At 29.2% G+C, this 23,638-nt stretch overlaps 4 protein-coding genes and 2 long non-coding RNA genes across 10 annotated transcripts; 2 read left to right on the top strand and 4 right to left on the bottom strand.

The window, feature by feature from the left end:
* The first annotated feature begins 42 nt into the window (after positions 1–42).
* LOC122537914 lies at positions 43–12,831 on the top strand. Its single transcript, XM_043671577.1, has 4 exons — positions 43–174; positions 1,817–1,952; positions 9,311–9,490; positions 11,916–12,831. The coding sequence occupies exons 2-4, from the start codon at positions 1,817–1,819 to the stop codon at positions 12,296–12,298; spliced, it is 699 nt and encodes a 232-aa protein (XP_043527512.1). The 5' UTR covers positions 43–174; the 3' UTR covers positions 12,299–12,831.
* On the bottom strand, positions 1,951–2,893 carry LOC122537918. Its single transcript, XR_006308734.1, has 3 exons — positions 2,481–2,893; positions 2,194–2,405; positions 1,951–2,047 (listed from the first exon to the last, which is right to left on the bottom strand). It is a non-coding gene; the product is annotated as an uncharacterized LOC122537918 (long non-coding RNA).
* Positions 4,083–8,968, bottom strand: LOC122537915. 4 transcript variants are annotated; one of them, XM_043671579.1, is made up of 4 exons: positions 7,792–8,968; positions 5,720–5,948; positions 5,475–5,601; positions 4,083–4,531 (listed from the first exon to the last, which is right to left on the bottom strand). In XM_043671579.1, the coding sequence occupies exons 2-4, from the start codon at positions 5,857–5,859 to the stop codon at positions 4,412–4,414; spliced, it is 387 nt and encodes a 128-aa protein (XP_043527514.1). In that variant the 5' UTR covers positions 5,860–5,948; positions 7,792–8,968; the 3' UTR covers positions 4,083–4,411. The 4 variants fall into 4 exon arrangements, 1 of the variants encoding a protein (XP_043527514.1); XR_006308728.1 differs by lacking the exon at positions 4,083–4,531 and adding an exon at positions 4,717–5,239 and having other exon boundaries at positions 5,475–5,948; XR_006308726.1 differs by lacking the exon at positions 4,083–4,531 and having other exon boundaries at positions 4,717–5,601; positions 5,761–5,948.
* On the bottom strand, positions 9,485–11,137 carry LOC122537917. Its single transcript, XR_006308733.1, has 3 exons — positions 10,520–11,137; positions 9,659–10,037; positions 9,485–9,580 (listed from the first exon to the last, which is right to left on the bottom strand). It is a non-coding gene; the product is annotated as an uncharacterized LOC122537917 (long non-coding RNA).
* On the bottom strand, positions 12,532–16,784 carry LOC122537912 (general transcription factor 3C polypeptide 5). 2 transcript variants are annotated; one of them, XM_043671574.1, is made up of 8 exons: positions 16,183–16,780; positions 15,627–15,898; positions 15,341–15,514; positions 14,688–15,252; positions 13,988–14,563; positions 13,700–13,908; positions 13,431–13,611; positions 12,532–13,370 (listed from the first exon to the last, which is right to left on the bottom strand). In XM_043671574.1, exons 2-8 carry the CDS (start codon positions 15,765–15,767, stop codon positions 13,207–13,209), a joined length of 2,010 nt encoding a protein of 669 aa, XP_043527509.1. In that variant the 5' UTR covers positions 15,768–15,898; positions 16,183–16,780; the 3' UTR covers positions 12,532–13,206. The 2 variants fall into 2 exon arrangements, with proteins under 2 accessions (XP_043527509.1, XP_043527510.1); XM_043671575.1 differs by lacking the exon at positions 12,532–13,370 and having other exon boundaries at positions 13,437–13,592; positions 16,183–16,784.
* Positions 16,785–18,407: 1,623 nt separating this feature from the next.
* On the top strand, positions 18,408–23,044 carry LOC122537893 (E3 ubiquitin-protein ligase MARCHF2-like). Its single transcript, XM_043671538.1, has 4 exons — positions 18,408–18,715; positions 20,738–20,901; positions 21,049–21,275; positions 22,012–23,044. Exons 1-4 carry the CDS (start codon positions 18,565–18,567, stop codon positions 22,136–22,138), a joined length of 669 nt encoding a protein of 222 aa, XP_043527473.1. The 5' UTR covers positions 18,408–18,564; the 3' UTR covers positions 22,139–23,044.
* Positions 23,045–23,638: the final 594 nt, after the last annotated feature.

The raw sequence follows: 23,638 nt of genomic DNA, 5'->3' as shown, positions 1-23,638 counted from the left end.
GGGATGAGTCTCCAAGCTGGTGGGGATTATTTCTATATAATCGACGGTGAAGGTGCCTGTCTCTTCATAGGTTCCTATCAGTGAGCACGTTTCTTTAATCGTCAACTTCTTCGTCCATCCTGTTTTAATCCAAGAAAAAAAAGAATCTGAAAAAAGAAAGACAAGTGAGACAAGGTGAGTGTTTCAAAATGATTAGGAAAGGAAAAAAGAAAGAAGTACTATGTACCTGTGCGCGAGCTTGTATCGTACCATGTCCCTTCTATTTTAAGAATTCTGACGATTTGTTAAACTCATCGACGGAATGCCGATCCGGCATCTCGTGAAGTGCCAAACGAGACCGGGAAAAATGAAGATAGAACAAGTGCAACAAACTGAGTACATATACTATACATGTATGTACTTACATCTCGTGGAGTGAGGCATGAATAAAGCACGCTCCTGCGTGACTAAAGATAAATTAATTCGATGAGAATAGCAATCGTTTGATGTGTAGGCTGCAGATCTCTGTGGAAGTTGCTTGAAATTTTTGTATGGAACAAAATATAATTTTTAATACAAACTCAGATATTTTAAATGGTCAATGTCTTAAAGTAAAATTAAGAAAAACATTTATATATTTGATAAGAAAAATTAATTGATTTGTCTTCATATTAAACGTTCTCAAATAATTTTACAATATCATTTTTCCTATCAAACGACAAAAGTCAAACAGAACAACAGAAATCATTCATAAAGAACGTTTATTTATAAAAAAAAATTTGATCTGTCTATTAATATTACGTATAACAATTAAAAGAGCACACTGAAAACGCGCTGTTCGGGTATAGTCTCTGGTAACAGGAAAAATTTCTATCTAAAAATATCTTTCTGTTTTTATTTAATTTCTAAATGATCCATCGTAGTACAAACTACGATTTTAAATTCACTTTTTGCTACTTGTACGTCAATTGTGCAATTTCTTTTATTCCCTATTACGTAAGAGGGTTCTTGCCTCATGCGTTATCTTATTTTCTTCAGAGAAAGAGATGAAACGACTCGGCATGTCGAAAATCATTACGTTCGACCATACAAGGGAACGTTGAGTCGTTAACTAAGTTTATAACGAAGAAATATTCGCCGATTACCGGATCACTACACAACGTAACAATTGGCACATAAGACAGTAGCTATGCTGCTACTTATCCATAAAAAGCGACGTTCAAACGTTCGTCTCTTAGCAAAATTGGCACTCCTTAAGTGAAACTCTTGTTGACTTATAGAATCTAAGCCTGTATACGGCCTCACGATCTTATCTTCGTGTCACTTTTAACCAGTGAAACTCTCACCGGTTTTTGGTCACGATGTGGCGACAATTGTACATGCCGGCGAGAAGCTACTTTAAAATTATAATCAACTTTCCGTCGCTTCATCCTTCAATCTCAAGTTGATGGTTTGAATGTTGAATTTAGTGCGATGGATCATCTTAAGATTTATTAAAAGCTCTGAATTATTCTTCACGATGTCTGCATATATATTATATGTAATTTCAGAATTCTTTTCTTAATTTCGTAATCGATTTCTTTAACCTTTGCCTTTTATATTATTTATTTTTTAAAGAACATTATTTATATTGCTCGTATCGCTCTCTTTGCTTTCAAAATTATATTATAAATTAAATATTATATTGTAATTATTAATTATATTATTATATTATTATATTATTATATTATATTATAATTATTAATTATATTATAAATAATTAAAAATTATATTATAATTATATTATAAATTAAAATAAAAAAGTAATATTTTTATTACTTATTAATATATTTCTTAGATGATGTTGGTGCCGCTGGTCGTGGTACTTTTCACGGCGATGGTGTACGCCCAACCAGCCATAAACGAAATTCGGCCACAAAGCAACAGACCAGGAAGATTTCTGTCTCTTCCGATACCGCAGAAATGTGCAAACCGTGAGTAAATTTTTTATTTTCAATTTTCGAGACTCTTTCAAGAGTTCAAATATATACTTCAATCGCAATTCTTCTTGATTCGACATCTTTCGTAACTAAAATAACAAAAACAGAATTATTTTATTCGTCATTGTTCCTAACGAACCGTAAATATATTAATTAAAAAAAAAACACATGAGAAGGAAAAAATTGAAAATTCCCAATTACAAGCTAAAAGATCAAAAAGGACAATAAAATTCACATTTAAATTCTGTCGAGCAATGACTGAAAGTTCAACATCTAAAACCATATCGTCGACAATAAGATATAATCCTTTTCCGTCGAAATTCGGAACATTTAAATGCCCGGGCACGTTCTTCCGGCGACTAAAAGAAATTGGGGTTAAACGACACATGCCAACAAAACTCAATCCTAAGATCGTGTATTTAGTGTGTCTCCTCTTTAGAAATAATCCTGCATAAAATGATAAACATTCAAAAATTCATAAGTTATTTGAAAGAGAAAGATTTTCACATTAATTATACATACATCTGTTTCATCCAGAATTACGTAGAATTATTTGGACTTTATTTAGATAAAATCTAGCGTGGGTGAGCCTATAGTTGATTGGTAGCTCGTTATTAATAGGTCGTAGAATGCGAGAATAGCCTCTTTCGTCTTCTCTCGCTTGTGTTCGATGCACTTTCTCACGACTAGGATGCAAAATCAAGAAACTAGCAGACATCTCGCAATCGCGCCGCGATAATTAGCGAGAGGACGTGTAACGAGACGAAGTTAAGGGAGAGACACCGATTCGGGGTCAACGAGAGTCGACGGACTGGTTGCATAATCTTGAACAGGATGTTTCGTTGGCTTTGTTTTGACCAGTTTCCCGCGTATCATTTGTTGGAAAGCTGCATAAGACCTGCCACCAAACATTGATTTTTCTATAATTTGTCATATCATTCTACATGACTTTCTTTCAGAATGGTTTTAAAAGACTTTTCACAAGTTATGTATTTTAAGTGCAATAAGAACTGTCTGACTTACGTGTTTTTTATTTATTGCAAAAATATAACAACTGCAGTCAAATAATTTGTATGTATTTCTTCTTATTGTAATTCTTCATACAGAAATGTATACTGCTCGTCGTGATAATTTGTTTCACAAACAACAAGCGAGAATGAAAGCAGCATACATTTCGTTTTTTATCCTGGATGAAGAATCTGTTTAAGGAATATATATACAATTCACTTTCACCATCTCCATCTCTTACTTTTACAAGGAGGTCAACTATATCTCGCCAGCAGTAATTTTTATAAGATCTAAAATCTAGTATCATTTCTCATCGCTTCTGACTATTTGTGTTGCACGTTGATTGAATGCAGATCATAGTTTTACTACGTTCATCAATAATGAAGTATTGTCAAAATACATGTACGACACCGTTATTGTCATTATTTTTAAATGTTTGTTTTTCATTTTCATTCAATTTTCATTTCAAAATGTAAATTCATCATTTCTGATTACTTGTCATTTCACTTTTAATATATCCTACAAGAAGCACATTCTCAATAATAATATTAAGTTAACAACACCTTATATTCTGTAATTATACTGTTTAGAAAGAAAACAAGTCAATTATGTCATCGTTCGTTGCAACATCGTTCTGAACAAATTAATTCCATAATATGATGGAAAAAAAGTACTTAATAGTTACCTTGATTGATTAAACAATTAACATTTTCAATATTCGTTGATTAATGTTGAAAATATTTCGCTATAAACAGTCAAACTTAATGAATATTTATTATAATTATTCTATTATGATCGTATCGATCAAAATTTCATAGTACTCTCATTTCCACGGTATTTAATCACGTGAAAGGTAATCAGTGTCGTAATGTTGGATTATAATGACGTTCTGCAAGACTATGATCATCTGACATCCTAAAGATTGCATGTTTCCTCAACTGGAATGTTCGATCATCCATAGTTGCACTCACTTTCCAAGTTAGCAAGAATAAGAAACTCGAATCACGTGTGTCATGAAATCATCTGGGAAATAGATGATATAAGTATTGTTTTAATCCGATCAGAAGGTTCATATACCTTCAAACTTGTAATTTAACAAAAAAAAAAAGTAGCTGCAACAGGTCACCACAAATTTTTACTCCTTATTAAATGTAACAAATTTTTATCGTTTCTGCGACTGATTTGCAATTAAAAGTTGAATCATTAAATTCAACTGATGATTCTTAATCAGGATTATGAAACTTTATTGGTCCACAGCTAACAAACTATCGTTGAATTACCTTATGACAGCACGGCTGACCAATCAGGTGTCGTAATGTTGTAGCTCGTAAGATTGTTCAACTGACAACCTTACAAAAGGCCGATGCTCAGTCGCCATGAAAATGTCAAGAATTGTTGCGAAACGAAACAACGACGCGCTACAAAGATAATTCCACCGTTGCTCGTTATACCCGCGTATAATGACCGCTCTTTAACGATAGTTCGTGTATATCTTTACTCGAGAGCCTGCACACCACTATCCACCATTGAACTTCGAATTCGATGATTTTGCAATGTAACATTCGCTACAAAATAAAAGTTTTCGTTATTTCACATAAACTTTGCGCGTCTGTTCATAAAAATTGAGAAATTTTTTCCAATTGGTGTAATTTTTGTTGTTTTATACAAAATTTTACAGACATTCTCTTTCTTCTACAAAGTTTCAAAATGAAAAATTTTTAACATAAAATATTAAATTTTTGCACTGATATTAATTAAAATTAAATTGGTACAAACGAGAATAATGCGTATTTTTTGATTATTTATTTTATAAGACGAAATGCAATAAATCAATAAACCTCAATACAGGTGAAAATTGCGATATTTGACACATTATTAATTCAATAGTATTCGTGCTTTTATGTAATAGTTTATGTAATATTGCGTAATTTGCAAAAGTTTGACCTTTATCCAACCTTTATCTCATCTCGAATCGTAAAGTAACTATAAAATTACAATCGAACAGATACTACAGAATTAAACTATGATGAATTGCAAATATCATATTGCATGCATATCAATTTTTTTCGAACAAAGTTACATGTCTGATTAAATACAGCTGCGGAAGAGTGTGAAGAAAAAGGAAACCTGTTATTCTCAGTCACGGGATAAATCGAATCTCGACTCATTGACTCGAGTTGTCTCGAGAAAAAGTTTCACCTCCTTGGCTGTCGTTTTCTTTGGTCAAAACCACTTCTACATCCAGTACCATTTATTTATAGCAACTCGACTGCCTATAACTCATCAAAACGTTTAATTCATATTTAATTTGTTGGAACATTAAATTTAAAATGTTAGCAATTTCGATGACAAATCAATTCATCGCTTAATGTAACATCTTCTCGTTAAATAAATTAAAACTTTTCATTAAAAGTTTACATCTCTTTTGTGCTTCTCACTTCTACTGAAAATACTTTTCCGAAATTCGTTTTATAAATATTAGTCTAATAAAAATCTTCCGAAACTTACTTTTTTACAAAGCCATAAAAATATTACAACAATGAGTTTACATCTCATTATTCGCACACTTGTGATTTTCTTCAAGAAAATTGAGTCCTCCTTTATAATCGTACACTCCAATATAATTTCTGGTGTTCTGGAAAAATATAAAATATTCTTCAAAATCCTTCGTTTTCTAATTCTTTAAAACGACGCGAGTCAAAGATATTATTTATATATTTCCTTCTTTTCTATTCAAGAAATGGCAAACATACTTCGCATACGTTATATAGAAATACAGTCTGCAAATATTAACCATTTCGCATAAATTATACGTTTCTGGAAACGTTTGGGTGACGCTGCCGTGAAACACATGCAAATCGTGACACGTGAAAGTGAGAGCTTTCCATTCCATTGAAGTTCTTCGTGTCTTAAGATCAGTTTAAAAATCTTGTGGAAAGCCTCTTGCTGTCATTCGCACCATTCTTTCGTCGTCTTTCTATCCTACGAAGAATTTCAAGAAGATAAACAACATACTCGATTACATATTGATTGTCACAATAAATGTTATTAGTCTTTCAAATATTAATTTAAAATATTTATGTTGAATTATGTTTGATCATATCAAACTATAATACAAACATTATTTGTTGTTGTTTCTTTTACAAAAATTATCATAATATATTATCAAAATATATTTAAAGGAATTCTTGGAAATATTTTTTTTCTAATTAAAAATAACAAAATTAAATAGATATGAATTTATGTATGGATAAAAGAAAGAAATATGTTAAAAATAATGTAAATCCTAAATGTTAGACAAAAGATTTCACACGTAAATTTAATCGATAAGTTGTGCAGGAAGTAAGCGTAAAACGTGATAGATGTCAATTAATAAACTTCGCTTTCTCCGTCCTAATTTAACTACTTATATTATTGCATATGAATGACAACCCATCAATTTGTTTTCCATTATTAAACGAATAGTTGCGTATGTGAATAATAAAGATGAAAAATAGAGCTTTGAAGAGAATATTTTAAGACTAAATTTATAATATTAAAAATAAAAATTAACTAAAAGTTATGATTTCTTTTTTATATTTGGAATCTATTTTGAAACAAATATGTTAAACAAAAATTTAATACATATTAACGAAAAAGATATTTCACTACAAAATCTTTATTTACTATATTTACAAGTTATAATATTTTAGATAATATGTGCAATTAAAAAAGTCTTTTTATAGTCCTTTTCTTTGTAACTAGTGCTAGAGAAATGATAAAAGAAGAAGAACCGTTAGTAGACTTGAAAACAAGAGAATTGCACGAACAATTATTGTCAGAAGTTCCTTGACACAATGCAATGATGAAACATGCGAGTGCTTCTAAAGGCGTATAAATGTTTAATGAACGGTGATATAACGAATGTTAATTGCGAGTGCGAAAGAAAATCAAAGACAAATGAAGAAGGGGATTGCTTCTTTTCTCATAAACGTTTATCAGATACAAGCGCATGATCACGCAAAAATGAGGAAATTAATCTCACGGTACGGTGTTTAATGTCTCATTTGTTCAACCTTTCATTTTACGAGTTTTTACATAATATATATAATATATATAATAAGTATGTTAATTTAAAGTATGTTAATCTTTTACAATCAATTCTGATAATTATTTCCCCTAATTTATTTCAAATTAGTACATAAATTAATTCAGATGAAATTCAGGTTTTATTAATGAATCATGTAATAGGAACTTCGTCTTCAAAATAGTTTCCATTATTCAATTAAGTCACATGAAATTCTATGTCTAGTTACGTAATATCTAATTACGTAAATGTACATGATACATCTTTGAAACAGCCACGAGATTAGAAAATATTTGAATTTAAAGTAGTTATTAGTAACGGGTGATTCCAAAGCCATCCAATTAACATATTAACTACTGGTGGAATCTACTTTGACCCTGGCAATAATTTTTTTTCCTTTTTTTTTCGTTTATAATATAGAATGGATGGAAACTATTTTTTTCCCTGCAATTAAAATTATTTCCTTCTCTATAATTAAAACTATTTCCTCCCTTCAATGTAAATAATGATAAATAATCCAGTCGAAATAAAAATATTAATATCAGAAAAAAATATATAGAGAAAGCTATTCCAAAATTAAATAAAAATCTTAAAAATATAGGAAATGGTAATGTAATAATTTTATAGAAAATACGAAATATAGAAAAAAATTAAACATTCACAAAATAAATCGTCACAGATATAAAATTCTGTTTCTACTCTTGATCTTCAAGGATCTTACCAACAACGAGTTATTAAATACCAAATATTCAAGGATACCTGGATTTATTAAACTGCTTAGATTGACGTCATTGAAATCATAGAAATCTTCTTACAAAATCTTCTTGTAGAAACTTATAGCATCACATTGATACTAAGACAATCGACACATTAATGTTAGAAATGTTAGAATCATTGTTCGTTCCTGAAAAGAAAACGCAATGTAGTCACCAATTTCTGCTTGAGTATCATTCAGAAGAAATAAACCACTTGTAACCTGACATTCACCATGAGATTTTCTTTTCCGTGATATGTCAAAAAGAAACGTACAATTTAGATAATTTTTCTTTCATCTCTGCCTTTCGTTCTTCTCATTCAACGGTTACTTTTCCAACGAAAAGATTACATACGATTACATGTTACATGGGTGAAGTCAAGTCCGCACACATCAATCATACCGCTCCTTGTCAGTATTATGAGCAATGAAACGCGTAATAAATACGTGATAATAAATACATACACAGTGCAACGTGTCTGCAACTTCTGAAATAACAGGTTTTAGCATAATCAATTTCAATAGATGGAATTTAGGATGTTAGTGTCTTAGTAGCGAACCAGCACCTTAAGTATTCAGTAATAATCCGACGAGATGTAGCAAAATTTTAGACTTCATACGTAAATTACGGAATTTTGCGTGATATTTGAGATAATTGAAGTACGTGAATGCAAGTAAAATGATAGTTACTTAAGCTCTCTTGCACTTAAGATCATGCATGCAACTAATATGAAAAAATAAAAATTTTGATAACGAAGGACTTAGATATAATGGACAAGTCCGCGCGTAATATTACTGTTGAATAGGAGCAACCCTTTCGTAATCAGGACATTAGATTCATGATAGATAATAAAATACACATTGTAAATTGTCGAGGTCGAAGCATTCCTGCATAATCAATGAGAAAAAAGCGTAGACCGTTGACATTTAACCGAACGATAATCACATTCCCCTGATTACAGATCCATCTCATTTATATACACGATAGAGATAATTGAACATCCTGAACGATTTCTTTTTTTTTCTCATTTTTTGTCGAAAAAAATTCACTATACAATTGAAACTTGAAATGTCAAATGCCATGAAGAATATCTTTGACATCGGATCATTTGATAAAAAGACTGAAATAAAATATTAACTATTGTAAAATATTAGATACTAGAATTTATCGTACGAAGTTACCATTTTATATTATCTGGAAAAATTTAATAAATTTTAAGAATTTTCGTTTTTCTCTAATAAATAATAATACTAACAATTTATAACAATTCAATGCTTGTTCTTTTTGTTTCTATCATATATTAGATATCAGATAATGTTTTATAAACATAATTAAATTAATTAAATTAATTAAATTTTCGTTTGAACTGATTGTAAATATATTAAGACAATTCATGTTATCGTTAGCTGTAACAAGCTAAATAAAAAAAAAAATTGTACTTAGATTGAACAAACATCGAAAAAGATTTTACTCAGATTGAACAAAAATATTTAATAAGAAGAAAATAATTCTCTGATTTTCAGGACCGAAAGAATTCAACTATAGAGGACACAATTATTTCTACAGCGGACATGTTCAAGCTCATGCGAACCAGAGGGTAGATTGGTTAGATGCTAGGAACATCTGCAGAGAATATTGTATGGATCTCGTGTCGATGGAGACTCAAGATGAAAACAACTTAATCTTCAGACTTATTCAACAAAGTAAGTGATTCTTGAGATGCTTTTCTTTAATTCTTGAGATACAAGTTAAATTCTTGAAATATTTTATGGAGTAAAGACATAAACTAAAGTCTGAAATTAAAAAATATCAAATCATTATCATTTGTTCAAGAAATGAAGAATTGAAATGTTATTAAAATTATGAATTACAATTTCGTTGCATATAGGTTGATTTTTCAAAAGATTCCAGGAAGATTATTTCATAAAAAAGAAAATTTCTATGAACGTGTATTTGTTTATTCATGAAGAAAAATCCTATTCAGTCGATTGGATAATCTGGAGGCAACGAGAATAAGAATGATTCATTAATGCTTGACACAAAGATGACTAGTTCACGCGTAATCACAAAACGTTTTGATCTTCGTATTTAACTCTTCTCTTCTCTCTTGATTTTTTATTTATTGTCACTTTTCTTAATGTGATTTTCATTTCGTAATGTTTTAATTCCCTCACACATATTTATAGGAACGTAGAAAAGAAGAAACTATATATAGTTCAAATAGATTACGGCATTTCTTGTGTATCATCTCTGAAATAGAAATGGAAACAAATATACATATAGATATATTGCGAATAGGTCCGATTCTTATGAATGCCGATACTATTGAAAAAAAATAATACTTCTAATTCTTTTCTTTAATTACATTAAAATCCCCATAATTTGTCATAAAATGATACAAATAATCAAAAATTGATTACTGGAAATAAATTATACAAGATCCACTATCAAATTTCGAAATCTTTCAATTTAAAATATCATAGAGGATTCAAGAAACGAATACTATCGGTAATTGCATGAATTTAAGCAATAATCGATAGTTAGATTAAACGAAAGGTATGCCTAGTAATCTCATATAACGTAGTAGTTATTAAATTTTACGTGCAAGCAGAAAAGCGTAGGAAGATATAAATCTATTTCTTTAACGTCAAACTTAGAAAGTCCTACAACTACCAAGATAAAATCGGCACCAAGGAACACAGAAGTAGTCAGGTTCGTGTACAATTTATTACCTGGCATAGCTTTCATTCTCTAGTTGGCTAGCACAGAAATTTCGAAACAAATGATCCATTGCCGTGAGGCGATGCTTCTTTGACTTCACGTTAAGTGGCTTGTAACATCACGTCTCTTCGACCATAGTGTTTCCTCACGATTGAAGAAAGTGAAAGACTAATCAGTTTCACGGTTGCTTATTACGAAAACAATATCGTGAAAATATTATATGTTCAATATTGAACATATATAACGAGGACGAGAAAAGTCCATCGATTATTCAACAAATCATTAAAAAGTGGAATTAAGAAGAGAACCATTAAAAGGAGAATTAATTAGTAGTAGTTTGAGAATATTTATGCAAATTCATATTTTTTATGGATGTAATTACAGACGAAATCTAAATAATGATTTATTTTATCTACTACATATTATAATAACTTTATTTTCAGTATTTTATATATTTTTCATTATTTTGTGTGTAGAATTTACAAAATCTACTGATTATTAGAATCACAGAATTCTTTATATTAAACAAATATATAATAATATATAACAAATATAATTTTGAAAGAGATTTATTAACTTTATAATTATACCAGTTTAAATTATTCTTTCTTTTTATTCTAAAACTATTTTAGAAAAATAAGTATAAAATATTTATCTATCTTAGTATAATTGATCTAGTAAAATAATATTAAATAATAGTTCTCTTATTTTTGAGTGAATGAATTGAATATTGTAAGAAATGAGAAAGAAAAATCTAGAAAAATTAATTATCTGTTAACTACAATTAATTATCCTATCATGGATGGAATATTTCAATAAAAAAATTCATCTAATGCATACATGTACGTCCAAATTCGCCAGCGATTGACGATGATTCATTTGCATATAACTAATTGTTTTCGCAAGTGAAGATACAATTTCCATTCGTTCTCGAGAAGTTAGAATCTCCAAGTTAACGAGTTAACAACAGAATCCTCAAGGCAAAACGAAGGATCTTTAAGTGGGTTGAGGCTGAGGAATCTCATCTTTTTATATAGTATATACATAACATTGTTGCATCATGGAACGCATCAATCATTTCAACCTCACATCTATCTTGCCACGAAATAATATAATCTGAAAATCATCTGTATTAACATTTCTACCAATATTAAAATGTACATATCTACTTTTTCGCAGGAAAAGTACGTTTTTGCAAAAATTCTAAACGTATGACTTACAAAATTTCAAAGTATGATAAAATTTTTAATATTTCATTTTGAATTAAAAGTAAAAAGATATTGGTCTCTTTCGAGAAAAGAAGATTACCGATCTTAATCAATCAGAGATTGAACTTAAAGACTGAATTAAAAAAGCCTATATAATAATGTTATATATTAATAAAAATGAATTATTATCTTCTCACAGACGACGTTCCTTACATCTGGACATCTGGACGTCTCTGCGATTTCAAAGGTTGCGAGAATCGCCGCGACCTTGAACCCAAAGCCCTCTATGGATGGTTCTGGTCAGCCAACAGAAACAAGATGGCACCAACAAATCAAGTGCCCGAAGGTTGGTCTTTCAACCCATGGTCCCAAACTGGTCATAAGAAAGTTAGGCAACCGGATAACGCTGAATTCGACATAAATGGCACCAGCGAATCTTGCATGTCTGTTCTAAACAACGTTTACAAGGATGGAATCAGTTGGCACGATGTAGCTTGCTATCATCAGAAACCATTTGTCTGTGAGGACTCTGAAGAACTTTTGCGCTATATAGCCAATACCAATCCCAATCTCCGCCTTTAAAGGCTTCATAAATGAATAATCCTCGTCATCAGCACCTCTTTATCCGTTTCTTTTGCAGCATTGATAAGACACGAATTAAAAAAAGAAAAAAAGAAAAATGATCATTGAACATCTTTTATATTATATATATTAATTAGTTATCTATTAGCTTTAAAACATTTTCTTTCGTTTGGATTATAAAAAAAATATTCTATATTGAATTCATTAAAAGCATGTACATAGCATATTTATCATTTATAATTTGAATCATAAACATAACGTTTTCGTATATAATAAAAATTATTACATTGTTATAGTAAATATATGTACATGTTATATACATATATACTACAAATGTTTATCAATATCATCAAAATGTGTCTCGTCGCTGCATTTTTCCGCACTCATTTTTCAAAAGAATTCAATAATCTTTTACATTCTGTTTAATTTGTAATTACAGCATCAGTTAATGATTAATGTAAACATATTTATTAATAGATTTACATTTGGCAAACAAACTCTGTACATTTATGAATAAACTTTATTTGTAGGTATTTATAAAGTCTTTATTTATTTATATTAAATGTCAGTTTTTGAGATATTTACATTAATGTTATGAACAACTCTTAGATTGAAGTTTCAAGTTTCATAAAAATGTTCATGGATTGGATAAATAATTTTATAATAACATATAAAACAAACAAAACATAGATCATGTTGATTTTGGCAAGCTTCAAACTTTAAGTCGACATTTGATAAAGCACATTTTTAATCATGAAACTCTGAATGATTTTACATACTTGTGAAATCCGCCATTTCATATGCAAAAACCTACAGCTTTTTTATATTTCCAAAAACAACAGAGATATTCAAATATTAATTCTTATTGGACCATACTAAATATAAAAGTTATTACCTAGAAACACAGTTCACTCATTTTCTGTTATAACAGTACCAGATTCAAATTGATCGTATTTTCCTTCACTTTCCTCTGCACTAGAAAGAGAACTTTTTCTCTTTCTCTTTTTACCTTTAAGTTTATTAAGCTTTAATTTAATTCTTGATTTGCGTTTTCGAGGTAAAGATGTAGGATCTACAAATAAAATATTATAGTAAAAATTCAATTAATACGCAGAAAAATATTAATACATACGATCTTCAGGTATATTCATTTGCTTTCTCAAAACAGCTCGAACTTGTTTGTTAATTATTTCTCTACACTGAACATCAAAACCACTTGGTAACCAGCCTCTTTTTTCATGGCACTTAGAACCAGGTAGATCTGGTAACTTTGCTAACATTTCTTGTATTTCATCTACAAGAACATCACAATACTAAAAAAAAAATTCATAAATGTGAAATATAGAAATATAGAAGCATAAAAATTTTTATAATTGTAATAATAAAAAAATTATAATGGACCTGATAAAACATTTGTCTAGAAGGAGGTACCGTTCCTTCTCGATAGATATATACATTCTCATTTAAATCTTGCTCCTTTTTAGAGCTTTGTTCTTGATTTGAAGCAGCACTTTGTACAATTGTTTTCTGTTTTGCAGCTGGTGTGGATTTATATGGTAATGTATAATCTGAGTAATTTCTTTTACACTTTACAGTAGATCCCAAACCATCTAAATAAAATGAGCAAAATGCGTAAGCAAATTTTGGATATAAATAATATTATATTAAAAGCAATATTTAAAAACCTACGCATAGCTTTTAATCTATAATCTAAAGTTTGGTATTTTCTTGCAGAAATATCTTTTCTTGGATCATATCCCAATTTTACCCACATAATCTTCCATGGGCCAGTCACAAAATAATATGCGACAGCAGGTAGTAAAATTTTCAATCGTTCATGAGAAAATTTCGTTTTATACATTATCGCGTTCTTTGACCAAATTGGTCGCTCCTCAAAAACTTGACGAATTTGTTCAAAGTGTATATTCTGAATAAACTTAACTTTCATAGCAGTTTCTATGCCTGTCGGTGGTTTAGAAGGAACTTCTGATGTTGAAAAGTAAATAAAATTCGAAAATCCTGTCTTTCTCTTTCTACTCTTTCCTATTATATTTTCTGGATATGAATTAACTTCAGTTTTTGGTACATATTGCTGTACTGTATCCATTCTGCTGAACGCAGCTGGTGGCAGAAAATAAGGCACGTCATTCCTTAACCAAGAATAATGTGGTATATTATTGGGATAAATTTTATGATATATACACTCTAATTTTTTTGGATCATCCTTACTTTGAGTCATAGGTAAATATTGAAAATCACAAAGATCTGAAAAATATTACATTTGAACTTTTTAGGTTTTTTATATTTAAATCACATATTTAACTTATTTTCGTTGTATGAAAAAGATAAATAAATCTAATTTTCTCCATTTTAAATAATAGATACATACTTGTAAATTTAAATTCTGTATCAACTCTGCCTAAAATTTGTAATTTTGGTAATTCGTAATCCTTATCTTCAGAAAGATCTTCATACTTATTACGATCAAATGTTGGTGGTATATCATTTTTACTCTTTGACAAATTTGCTTTTGTATCTACTAACTGATCCTGTAAATCTTTAACATTCTCAGAATATAAATCCTTATGAGAAGGACCAGGAACAGGATTATCTAAAGTAGTAAAGCTACAACTTTGTATGTGATCAATTAATTCAGTTATAAGTTGTCCTTGTTGATCTTTATTATCTTCAATCCCTGATACATCTATTTTATTCACATTATTTTTAATATTTTCATTGTTATCAACTGAAGAATCATTTACTTTCACAGTACTTGCTGGTGGTTTCCTTTCTTGTTTTGCTTCAGCTTCTCTTGCTTTTTCTACTCTAGATTTTTTAATTCTAATTCTAAGCAAGAGGCCATTAGTATTATGTCTATCTCCACAAGTTGGTTTGCAATAAATATCATCTGGTCTGAATCTTAACTCCAATCGTCGATTTGGTGTATTTACTGCCTGTTAGCACACATGTGTATAATTAATTACAATAATAACTATCAGTTATAACAATTATTAGTTTATAATCTTTCTAATAACACAATACCGTTGAAATACTTTGAATGCCACCTAAAGTTTCTATAGCTTTGTCTGGATTAATAACATTTCCAGGATATTTAACACAAATAAACTTTCTATCAAATCTATGACCTCCAGGAAGTACTGGTCCCACATATTCGTCTTCTTGACAATCATCTACCTTGTACTGATTATCTTCTGTCTACATGATTTAAATTTATTTGAAAGATATAATAAATTTTTATTTAGAACTTTGTATAGTTATACAAAAGTAGAACTAGAAAAATAAATGCAAAATATTAAATTATTCTTACATTTTCATCATTATTAGCTTCTGGAACATCACTGTAGAAATCGTCACTGTCAATTTCTTTTTCGTAATCATCAATCTTAAAAGCTTCGAGTTTTATATCTTCTAAGTCAATATTTTCATCATTATTATCTAATGTACTCATGTTGCTTTCATTTGACGTAACCTGACATCTCAGTTCCAAAGTGACTACGATTCTAACTCAACTGTCACATTCTAATTCATACATCTCTCTCTACGATAATGGAGATAATTGCTCCACCTGGTGCTGCGTTTCTGCAATGTTCGTAATTCAGTATATAGTTTCACATCTTCACTCTTCTAGGATCGCAATTGTTGTAGCTGACGGAGGAATTCACAGATTAATACCACAAATGCAATGAAACATAGACATAAAATAGCAATCAAGTGAATCACCATAAATGATTCTTTCTACAAAAAAAATAAGTTTCTCATCTTCTATAATTACAATCATTTCTCTCGTAATCCCCAAAGCAAAACAAATTGCAAAATTTGATATATTATTTTTATATTTTGTATAAAATTAAATATATTCTTACCGAATTCAACTCATAATCTCAAGAGATGAAAAATTCCCCAAAAAGAATGTGGGTCTGATTGGTTATTTCCAATCGATTCTTAAATTTAAGAATACCTATTGGTTGAGAGCGTTACGCAGAACAAACAAAACCTAGTGAGTCGGTCAATGAGAGAAAGAACTGCTTCCTTTGCTCTTGCATGGGACATTTCATTTTTGTACATAGACAAATATAACTGAAAATATACAATTTGTAATTTTCGTCAGTAGATGGTACCAAAGATGAAATTTCTGTAGCGGATGATTTTATGTATAATGTTATAAGGAATATAGAAGGTGAAGTGTATTTCGTCTTAGAGTCACCGCCAGATTCATCAATAGAGCTGATGCCGGCGACCCCTAATCTCAGACGCTCGGTTCATTAGAAACCTCTAGTTTGAGCCAAGAAACGGCACCCATCCTAGAAGTGTTCCACACGCTGCACGCTTAAAATAAAGATTCCACTTAATCCGTAGCTAACAATAAGCAGCATCCACTTACGATTTGTAATATTCGTGTCTTTGGAACTGATATACTAAGTAAAGACTAGATATGCTATCCACTAGAGGCATTAAAATACTAGCGGTGAAACGGTGGAACTAATTTATATTGTCGTCCTTGTCGCACACTATCGCTTTCCTTGTCTACCGCGCGCATATGTCCTTATCGCACGCTAGTGCCCTCCTTTTCTAATGACGGTACACAAGGAAAGGAATAGTGTGCAAAACATTCTTCGATCTATTGGAAAAAAAATTCAACTTTATATACACACGTTTGTCTAGGACAAAACACACATACAAAGAAAGCGGGGAGCTTAATTTTAAGGAGGTATATAAAAAAGTTCGCAAATTATTCCTCTTAATTAGGTTTTTCTCGTAATTAGTGCGAACTGTCACAAAATGGACATGGTGGCGCCATCTAGCGGTAACCCGGTGGTACTAATTAATTATAAAAATACTTATTTCTGCATTTTACGGGTCAAATGGGGTATGAAAAGAAAGCTAAGGGTCTAATTAGTGTTTACGGGCTAGTGTTTCTTACCCCGTAAAACAGAGAAATTTTTATTTCCAATAGAAATTCCTTGTGTCCGTTACATCCACAGGGCGCGAAGTCCTGCCACTCTTTTAGGTATTAAAAACTATAATAATAACCGATAAATTATTGAACATAAACATACTTAACGTGAAATGAATAATGATGAAAGTATTACGAAAGTATTACAAAAAAATGTGTGAATACATATATGCAAATATTTTCTGTCGAAGATATTTGAATACTTACAGAAGTTTATACACATATTAGACGTGTTGATTTTTAATCAACATCGATGATTGTATTAAATATACATAATTTTTAAACAATCCTCACTGTTTTAAATTTCTAAATAATATATTTGACAATACAAAAACACAGTTCAAACGTTCTTAATTTTAATCTTTACTCGACGATTTGTAGATAAATTTTCCTTCCTGTACTTCTCGCCTGTAAATACGTTACATTTCAGTGTTGTAGATCGATCGTGAAAAATATCGATTATATCAATCGCGTTATATATATTTGTATAGTGAATCGCAGAGGGCGTAAGAAACGGCTTTCTTCCCGGTCGGTATTATAGAACTTGAACATATATTTTTATTTTACGTTAATATTTAATCAATGTTAAATATTTTGGACATGCTATTTATGAAAGCTAAACTGAACTTCTAAACTTAAAATAAAATATTATTACTTTACGTAAATTTATTTCAAGATTTGTTAAAAATTAATAATAATTATATTATAAAAATAAAAATGAATATATGAAAAAGTTAATTATGTAAAATACATCAATTACTGTACAACATTGTAATTAATGATCATTAAAATTTACAAGTAAGTATATGTAATTAAAAATTATAAATATAAATTGCCCGTTTACATCCTTTTATTCATCTTCCCCAAACAACTTCAAAATATTGCGCACATTGTATATTTACTATTATTATTATTCTGTAACAAACATTACACGAAAAAGCCGTTATAATAGATGAATGATACAATCAATGATATATTCAAACGATTACAATTATATATTTTTTCTTTAGTTTACTGAAAAAAAAAAAAAACAACATAAATGTTTCATGTAACTTCCACAAATCGATACTTCTCACGATCAATTCAGTTAATTCTCCTGAGAATCAAAACATTTTGGTGATTACGTGGCCGCATCAAGGATAAAGACACCGATTATTTGATTGATGATCGAAGAATGACCGATTCCTGTGACAAAGCGGCAGGTTGATTTCATCTAGCTGACTTTACGACGACAACCGGCAACGAATGCATAGGCGGTGATAATTCCTCGATAATAGCTCGATAACGTTCCATGGAATTTCATGAGAGTAGTGCAACGACAGCGGTGTTCGGCGACACAACGACCATCGACACGCCAAAAATCGCTTCGCCTTTGCACCGACGAAACATGACGCCCGATAAACGAAGTGCCACTTCTGTTTCTTGTCGAATTTGTCACGAAGGTACAATATTGACAATATTTGTTTCTCTTCTTTTCTTTCCATTTCTCTTTCATTCACTTTTGTATATATCAATCATAAATCGATCTTACACGATGTTTATCTTCACGATCGGTCTATGATCAAATAGTTCGACTATCTAGAAGCGCTAAGAAGAAAGTGTTGTGTTTTCGTGTCTTTGAAAATTGTTTACAATTTGAATAATGAATTTTTTTTATAGATATGGTATAGCTTTTATAGGCATAGTGTATGTTTTAGAATATTTGAATGTTAAGTAATAAATTTGTAACTTAAAGAAAAGATTTCGTTGATAATATCGTGGTGCCAAGTTTGTGTGATTTAAGCAGGAAGTGTCTTTAAGATTTAAATAGGAATTTCGAAAGTGGACTACGTACGAAGTGTTTTCAAAACTTAGTTAGTTCCAAAATTACGCAAGATATTTTTGGCAAGTGAACTAATAATTTTAGTAAAATATGGAAGCTTGAAATTTGAAATGATGTTTAATTGATAGTTGATACTTTCACTGAAGGACGAATGATACATATGTATTGATAATAAATATAATGAACGTGTCGAAATATATCAAATGGATGCGAAGTTCATTGTATATAGTATTTAATACATATAAAATATTATAAAATATTGGAATGAAAAAAATGGAAAAAATATAGTATATTTGTAGAATATGTTTAAAATTTGTGTGTGTGTGTGTATATATATGTATATATACTATATATATACATATGTATATGTACATATATAGTAGTGATTCAGTGTTATGATTAATGGGAGAGTTTGAAAGCGGTAAGGTATACACTCACATCATTTCACTGATTTTATCGTTATTTTTAGTATACTTTTTTTTCTTCTTCATCTTGTATGAAAAGAATTTTAGCGATGAATAACGAATATGAATATAATTATAAACAAATAATAGTAATAATTAATATAATTTTAAAATTAATTAACATTAAAACTGTTCTATTATTATTATACAAACAGACAAGAAGTAATAGGGTAAATTTTAAAAAATTCACAATGGTATCATGGTTTATTTCTTACTTTATGTAAACTTTTCTTTTTTAGATAGTAATAATGTTTATCTTTTTAATTTTGAAATTGTTTTATAAATTCTATTAATAACAATTTGTAAATTTTAATGGATACATATTTCACATCCTTATCAATTTTTCGAATACCTAGAATCTTAGTTATAGATTCGATGATAGTGCAAAGAATTCAGTGACGTCTCGAAACGTACTCTGAGTCATAATCTGCGATCTACATTTTCTGATGAAACGATAAGCATACACGTATCACCACTAAATTATAACACGTAAATCATAATACACGCAAATATACAATAGAAAAATATATATACACATATATATGCATACATATAAAATATATCGTTAAATATTTATATATAAAAATATATTTGTATTTGTAATATAAAAAGAGCTACATTATAACATGTGTGAGCATTAATTATTAGTTAATGACGATTGATTACTAATCGTTGGTTACTACAAATAGATGAATTTGTTAGTTATGATGATCAATCGTAAATGAAATCCAATATTTCTTCATTATTATTATTTATTAGAAATAACAAGATCAAAAGTACCATCATAAAATTGACGAATTTACTTTGATATTATAAATCTATTTTATAAATCGAACTTTTGAAACAATTTAAAAGAATTTGAACTTTTTATATTACACAAGTAATAAGAAGAGATCTCGAAATGGTATTATTAAAATTAATCTTCTAAATATTCGTTTTATAAAACAGTTTTATAAAAATCAGACTAAATGATAGTGAGAGTATATTATATCTAATGTCTGGGACGGATGTGGTTAAATATTCCAATTAAAGACTAGCCTTCAGTTTATCGACATATGAGACTTATAACGTGAGACTTAAAAGTCTTGTTGAATAACAACAGCTTTTGCTCATTAAAAAGCATAAGATGAAATATTACAATAAGTCGATTGAAATAACGAGACAAAATTGTTTCATAGATGAAAATTTGGAAGAGTTAATAGATCCTTGCAAATGTTGTGGCACATTGGGCCTGATGCATGCTCGTTGTTTGGAAAAATGGTTGTCTATATCGAACACTGATCGTTGCGAGATTTGCAAACAGTTGTTTGCAATACAGAAGAAAAACAAACCGTTGTTAAAGGTGAATTTTTACATATCTAATGTTTCTCATGTTGAAGAGATTTTCATTTTATCGTTGATTCGATAAGAAATTAATAAAAGAAAAATATGAACCGTTGTTTTGATAACAATTCGTTCGATCTTATTTGTTATTAAATACAAGTTGTAGTCTTTCAGACAATGGTGGAGAACTAGAAACAAATACGGACCACAAGGTATAATTGGCGATATAATATGTCTGGTAATGTTAACACCACTTTGCATTGTGGCGACGTACTTATGCGCAATTGGTGCATCTACTTATACAAAACTTGGTTTCTGGGAAGGAATAGGCTTGACCGTTCTTTGTTGTATGTTGATGACTACTTATTGCTTATGGTTTCTCATCACTGTCAGGTATGACTTATGATCTTTACTTGAGAAAAATTAGGAACTACTTATGTATTTCTGACTTCGTTATTACAAAATGTTTGAAAAATATATGATTTAAAAAAAGATAGCATTCAGCGAGAAAAATTCGCCCAAACGATCCTAGCAATAATAACTTCCAAATAATCTTAACATATTTTAACCAAAAATTTTGATTGTCATAAAAGTGATTATATTATTGATTTCTTTACAAAATTTCGCGAATTTATTACTTTTTTAAACTATTTTTAACTTATTTTTATTTATTCATTCATATCATGAGTGAAATATTATTTTATTTCGAAAAATATATATTGATTAAAATATATTTGATTAAATTAACTGAAATTAATATTGATGCTCTAATATTAACTAAAATTGATCGTGATTTCTTATCATTGGATTATTCTGCACACTGCGCTTTATATTTTACAATTACGTCTTGTTTTACATCTCGATACTTTATCTTTCATATGTTATAGTATATCAAGTACTATTTATCAAGGTTCCCTAGAGGAAAGATTAAGTATGATAAAGATAATAAATAAGCTCTGATTATACCTTGTGTAACTCAACGTCAATAATCATTAAAAATAAGGATCAATGATTCAGAAGTATCTGTATTTATCTTAGTCAATAAATCGATTCACCTTCCTTTCTCTACTCTCTAAATTTTTCCACTTTTAGTAGAAAATATTATAGTGTTATAAATTTTTGCTTTCAGATTCCATCTCAAGTCTTGGCAACAGTGGCGCAAAAGAAATCAAGATGTTAAGTTAATAGTAAAGCATAAATCCGAAACCTGTACTGTCGAATTCTCAAATCCTTTGGAAAATGAATTTACAATTTGAAGAGTTAAATTAAGTCAGCGATACAAAAACATTAAGTAGCTTTCATTGAAAAATTTGATTTCTGAAATTGCTATCATAGGTTGTCATATTCACGTGTGGAATACATTCTGGTCATATCTGTGATCGAACAATATAAGTTTACGCGATACCATGCTATTAAACGATTTAAAGCTCAGATCTTGTGAGCGATTAGATATTATGAATGCTTTGATATTATAAATTGATATTAATAAGCAATAATGAAGTACCTGAGCTGGAAGATAAAATAGTTTCACCGATAACTTCGTTAATTAAATCAGTAATTAGTTGTATTTCGAAATTTAACAATGAAATGATAATATTTACTTGAAATTTTAAATGTTAATAATTAATATTTGTATTTAACAAGTACAAAATTTCAAGGTATTATCAAAGATATTTACGTACTTAAACAATACTTTACTTTTATGTGATACTAACATATCTACTTACATTTCGAGTTTTCGAGTGAAAAATACTGATTTATATTTTAGTATTTCTTCTGTACTTTATACTGAGATTATTTAGTTAATTTAATGCAATGCTATATGCCATTTTTAATCATTTATTTTTGTACATGCGCTAAAATGAGTGATATTTATGTAAGAACGTACATGTATCTTTCATACGTTGTATATTGTACATCGAAAGAATTGCGAACGAATTTTTTATACTTAGGTATACGTGTGTATATTTTCTAAATGAAACAAGGCACGAACCAAAGATTTTGATACAAGTATTTTTTACAACAAAATATTAAACATGACAAGAGATTTTTGTATAGCATCTGAAGAAATATTTATTCTTGTCATGTCAATTGTAATAATAATATGGAAATTATAAACAGTAAATTTATACATTTATCAAGAACAAAATGAAAAAGAAAATAGCGTCAATTATAATTGTTTTTGTAATTTACTTACAACAATATTTGAATAATGTGAAATTTGTAAATAATAAAGAATTTTTAATATCTAATCATGTCAATTATTCGTTTGATGTATGTATGCATTCGATCCTTGTGGAAGTAAGTGAAACTTTTAATGCTAAGACTAGTTATGAATTTTTATTTGATACTGACCATGAAAGAATTATACCAATGAAAGAATCCAAAACTTTAATACAAGTATTCTTAACAACTGTGATATCAAGCAAATTCAATTATATTTTAACAAAAAAATTTTAAGGATATATATTATCTTAATTATATCTTAAGGATATATATTAGTAAAAATAGAAATAGATCACAAAATTCATGGAAATTTTTAGCAATTTACAAAAGATTAATTGGTTCACAGAAAAACTATCGTCAAGAAACTATAACTATATATGATCGACCTTTAAGTTTCAAAGGAACTTGTATTAATCATACGAACAATTTATGAACAAGCATAGTAGTAACAAGCATAGTACTTATATAGGATATATCTTTTGAAATATTTATAATGACAGCATGTTAGAAACTGTTAAAAAAGCTCTATA

This window comes from Frieseomelitta varia, unplaced genomic scaffold (assembly GCF_011392965.1).
Source record: "Frieseomelitta varia isolate USP_RPSP 00005682 unplaced genomic scaffold, Fvar_1.2 scaffold_937, whole genome shotgun sequence".
Lineage (NCBI taxonomy): Eukaryota > Metazoa > Arthropoda > Insecta > Hymenoptera > Apidae > Frieseomelitta > Frieseomelitta varia.
This window is presented reverse-complemented; position numbering and strand designations above follow the sequence as displayed.

What these genes read in the sequence shown, in the direction of transcription:
- LOC122537912 (XM_043671574.1), bottom strand. Translation starts at nt 15,767, where the DNA reads ATGAGTACATTAGATAATAATGATGAAAATATTGACTTAGAAGATATA. An exon ending in GCATTCAAAGTATTTCAACG is followed by an intron (nt 15,253 to 15,340) that starts GTATTGTGTTAT and finishes GTGTGCTAACAG; the next exon opens with GCAGTAAATACACCAAATCG. An exon ending in AATGAATATACCTGAAGATC is followed by an intron (nt 13,371 to 13,430) that starts GTATGTATTAAT and finishes TTTTATTTGTAG; the next exon opens with ATCCTACATCTTTACCTCGA.
- LOC122537893 (XM_043671538.1), top strand. Translation starts at nt 18,565, where the DNA reads ATGGAATTTCATGAGAGTAGTGCAACGACAGCGGTGTTCGGCGACACA. An exon ending in AAAACAAACCGTTGTTAAAG is followed by an intron (nt 20,902 to 21,048) that starts GTGAATTTTTAC and finishes TACAAGTTGTAG; the next exon opens with TCTTTCAGACAATGGTGGAG. An exon ending in TGGTTTCTCATCACTGTCAG is followed by an intron (nt 21,276 to 22,011) that starts GTATGACTTATG and finishes TTTTGCTTTCAG; the next exon opens with ATTCCATCTCAAGTCTTGGC.
- LOC122537915 (XM_043671579.1), bottom strand. Translation starts at nt 5,859, where the DNA reads ATGGAATGGAAAGCTCTCACTTTCACGTGTCACGATTTGCATGTGTTT. An exon ending in TTCTATATAACGTATGCGAA is followed by an intron (nt 5,602 to 5,719) that starts GTATGTTTGCCA and finishes ATATTTTTCCAG; the next exon opens with AACACCAGAAATTATATTGG. An exon ending in TTTTATGGCTTTGTAAAAAA is followed by an intron (nt 4,532 to 5,474) that starts GTAAGTTTCGGA and finishes TTTATTTTGTAG; the next exon opens with CGAATGTTACATTGCAAAAT.
- LOC122537914 (XM_043671577.1), top strand. Translation starts at nt 1,817, where the DNA reads ATGATGTTGGTGCCGCTGGTCGTGGTACTTTTCACGGCGATGGTGTAC. An exon ending in ACCGCAGAAATGTGCAAACC is followed by an intron (nt 1,953 to 9,310) that starts GTGAGTAAATTT and finishes TCTGATTTTCAG; the next exon opens with GACCGAAAGAATTCAACTAT. An exon ending in CTTCAGACTTATTCAACAAA is followed by an intron (nt 9,491 to 11,915) that starts GTAAGTGATTCT and finishes ATCTTCTCACAG; the next exon opens with ACGACGTTCCTTACATCTGG.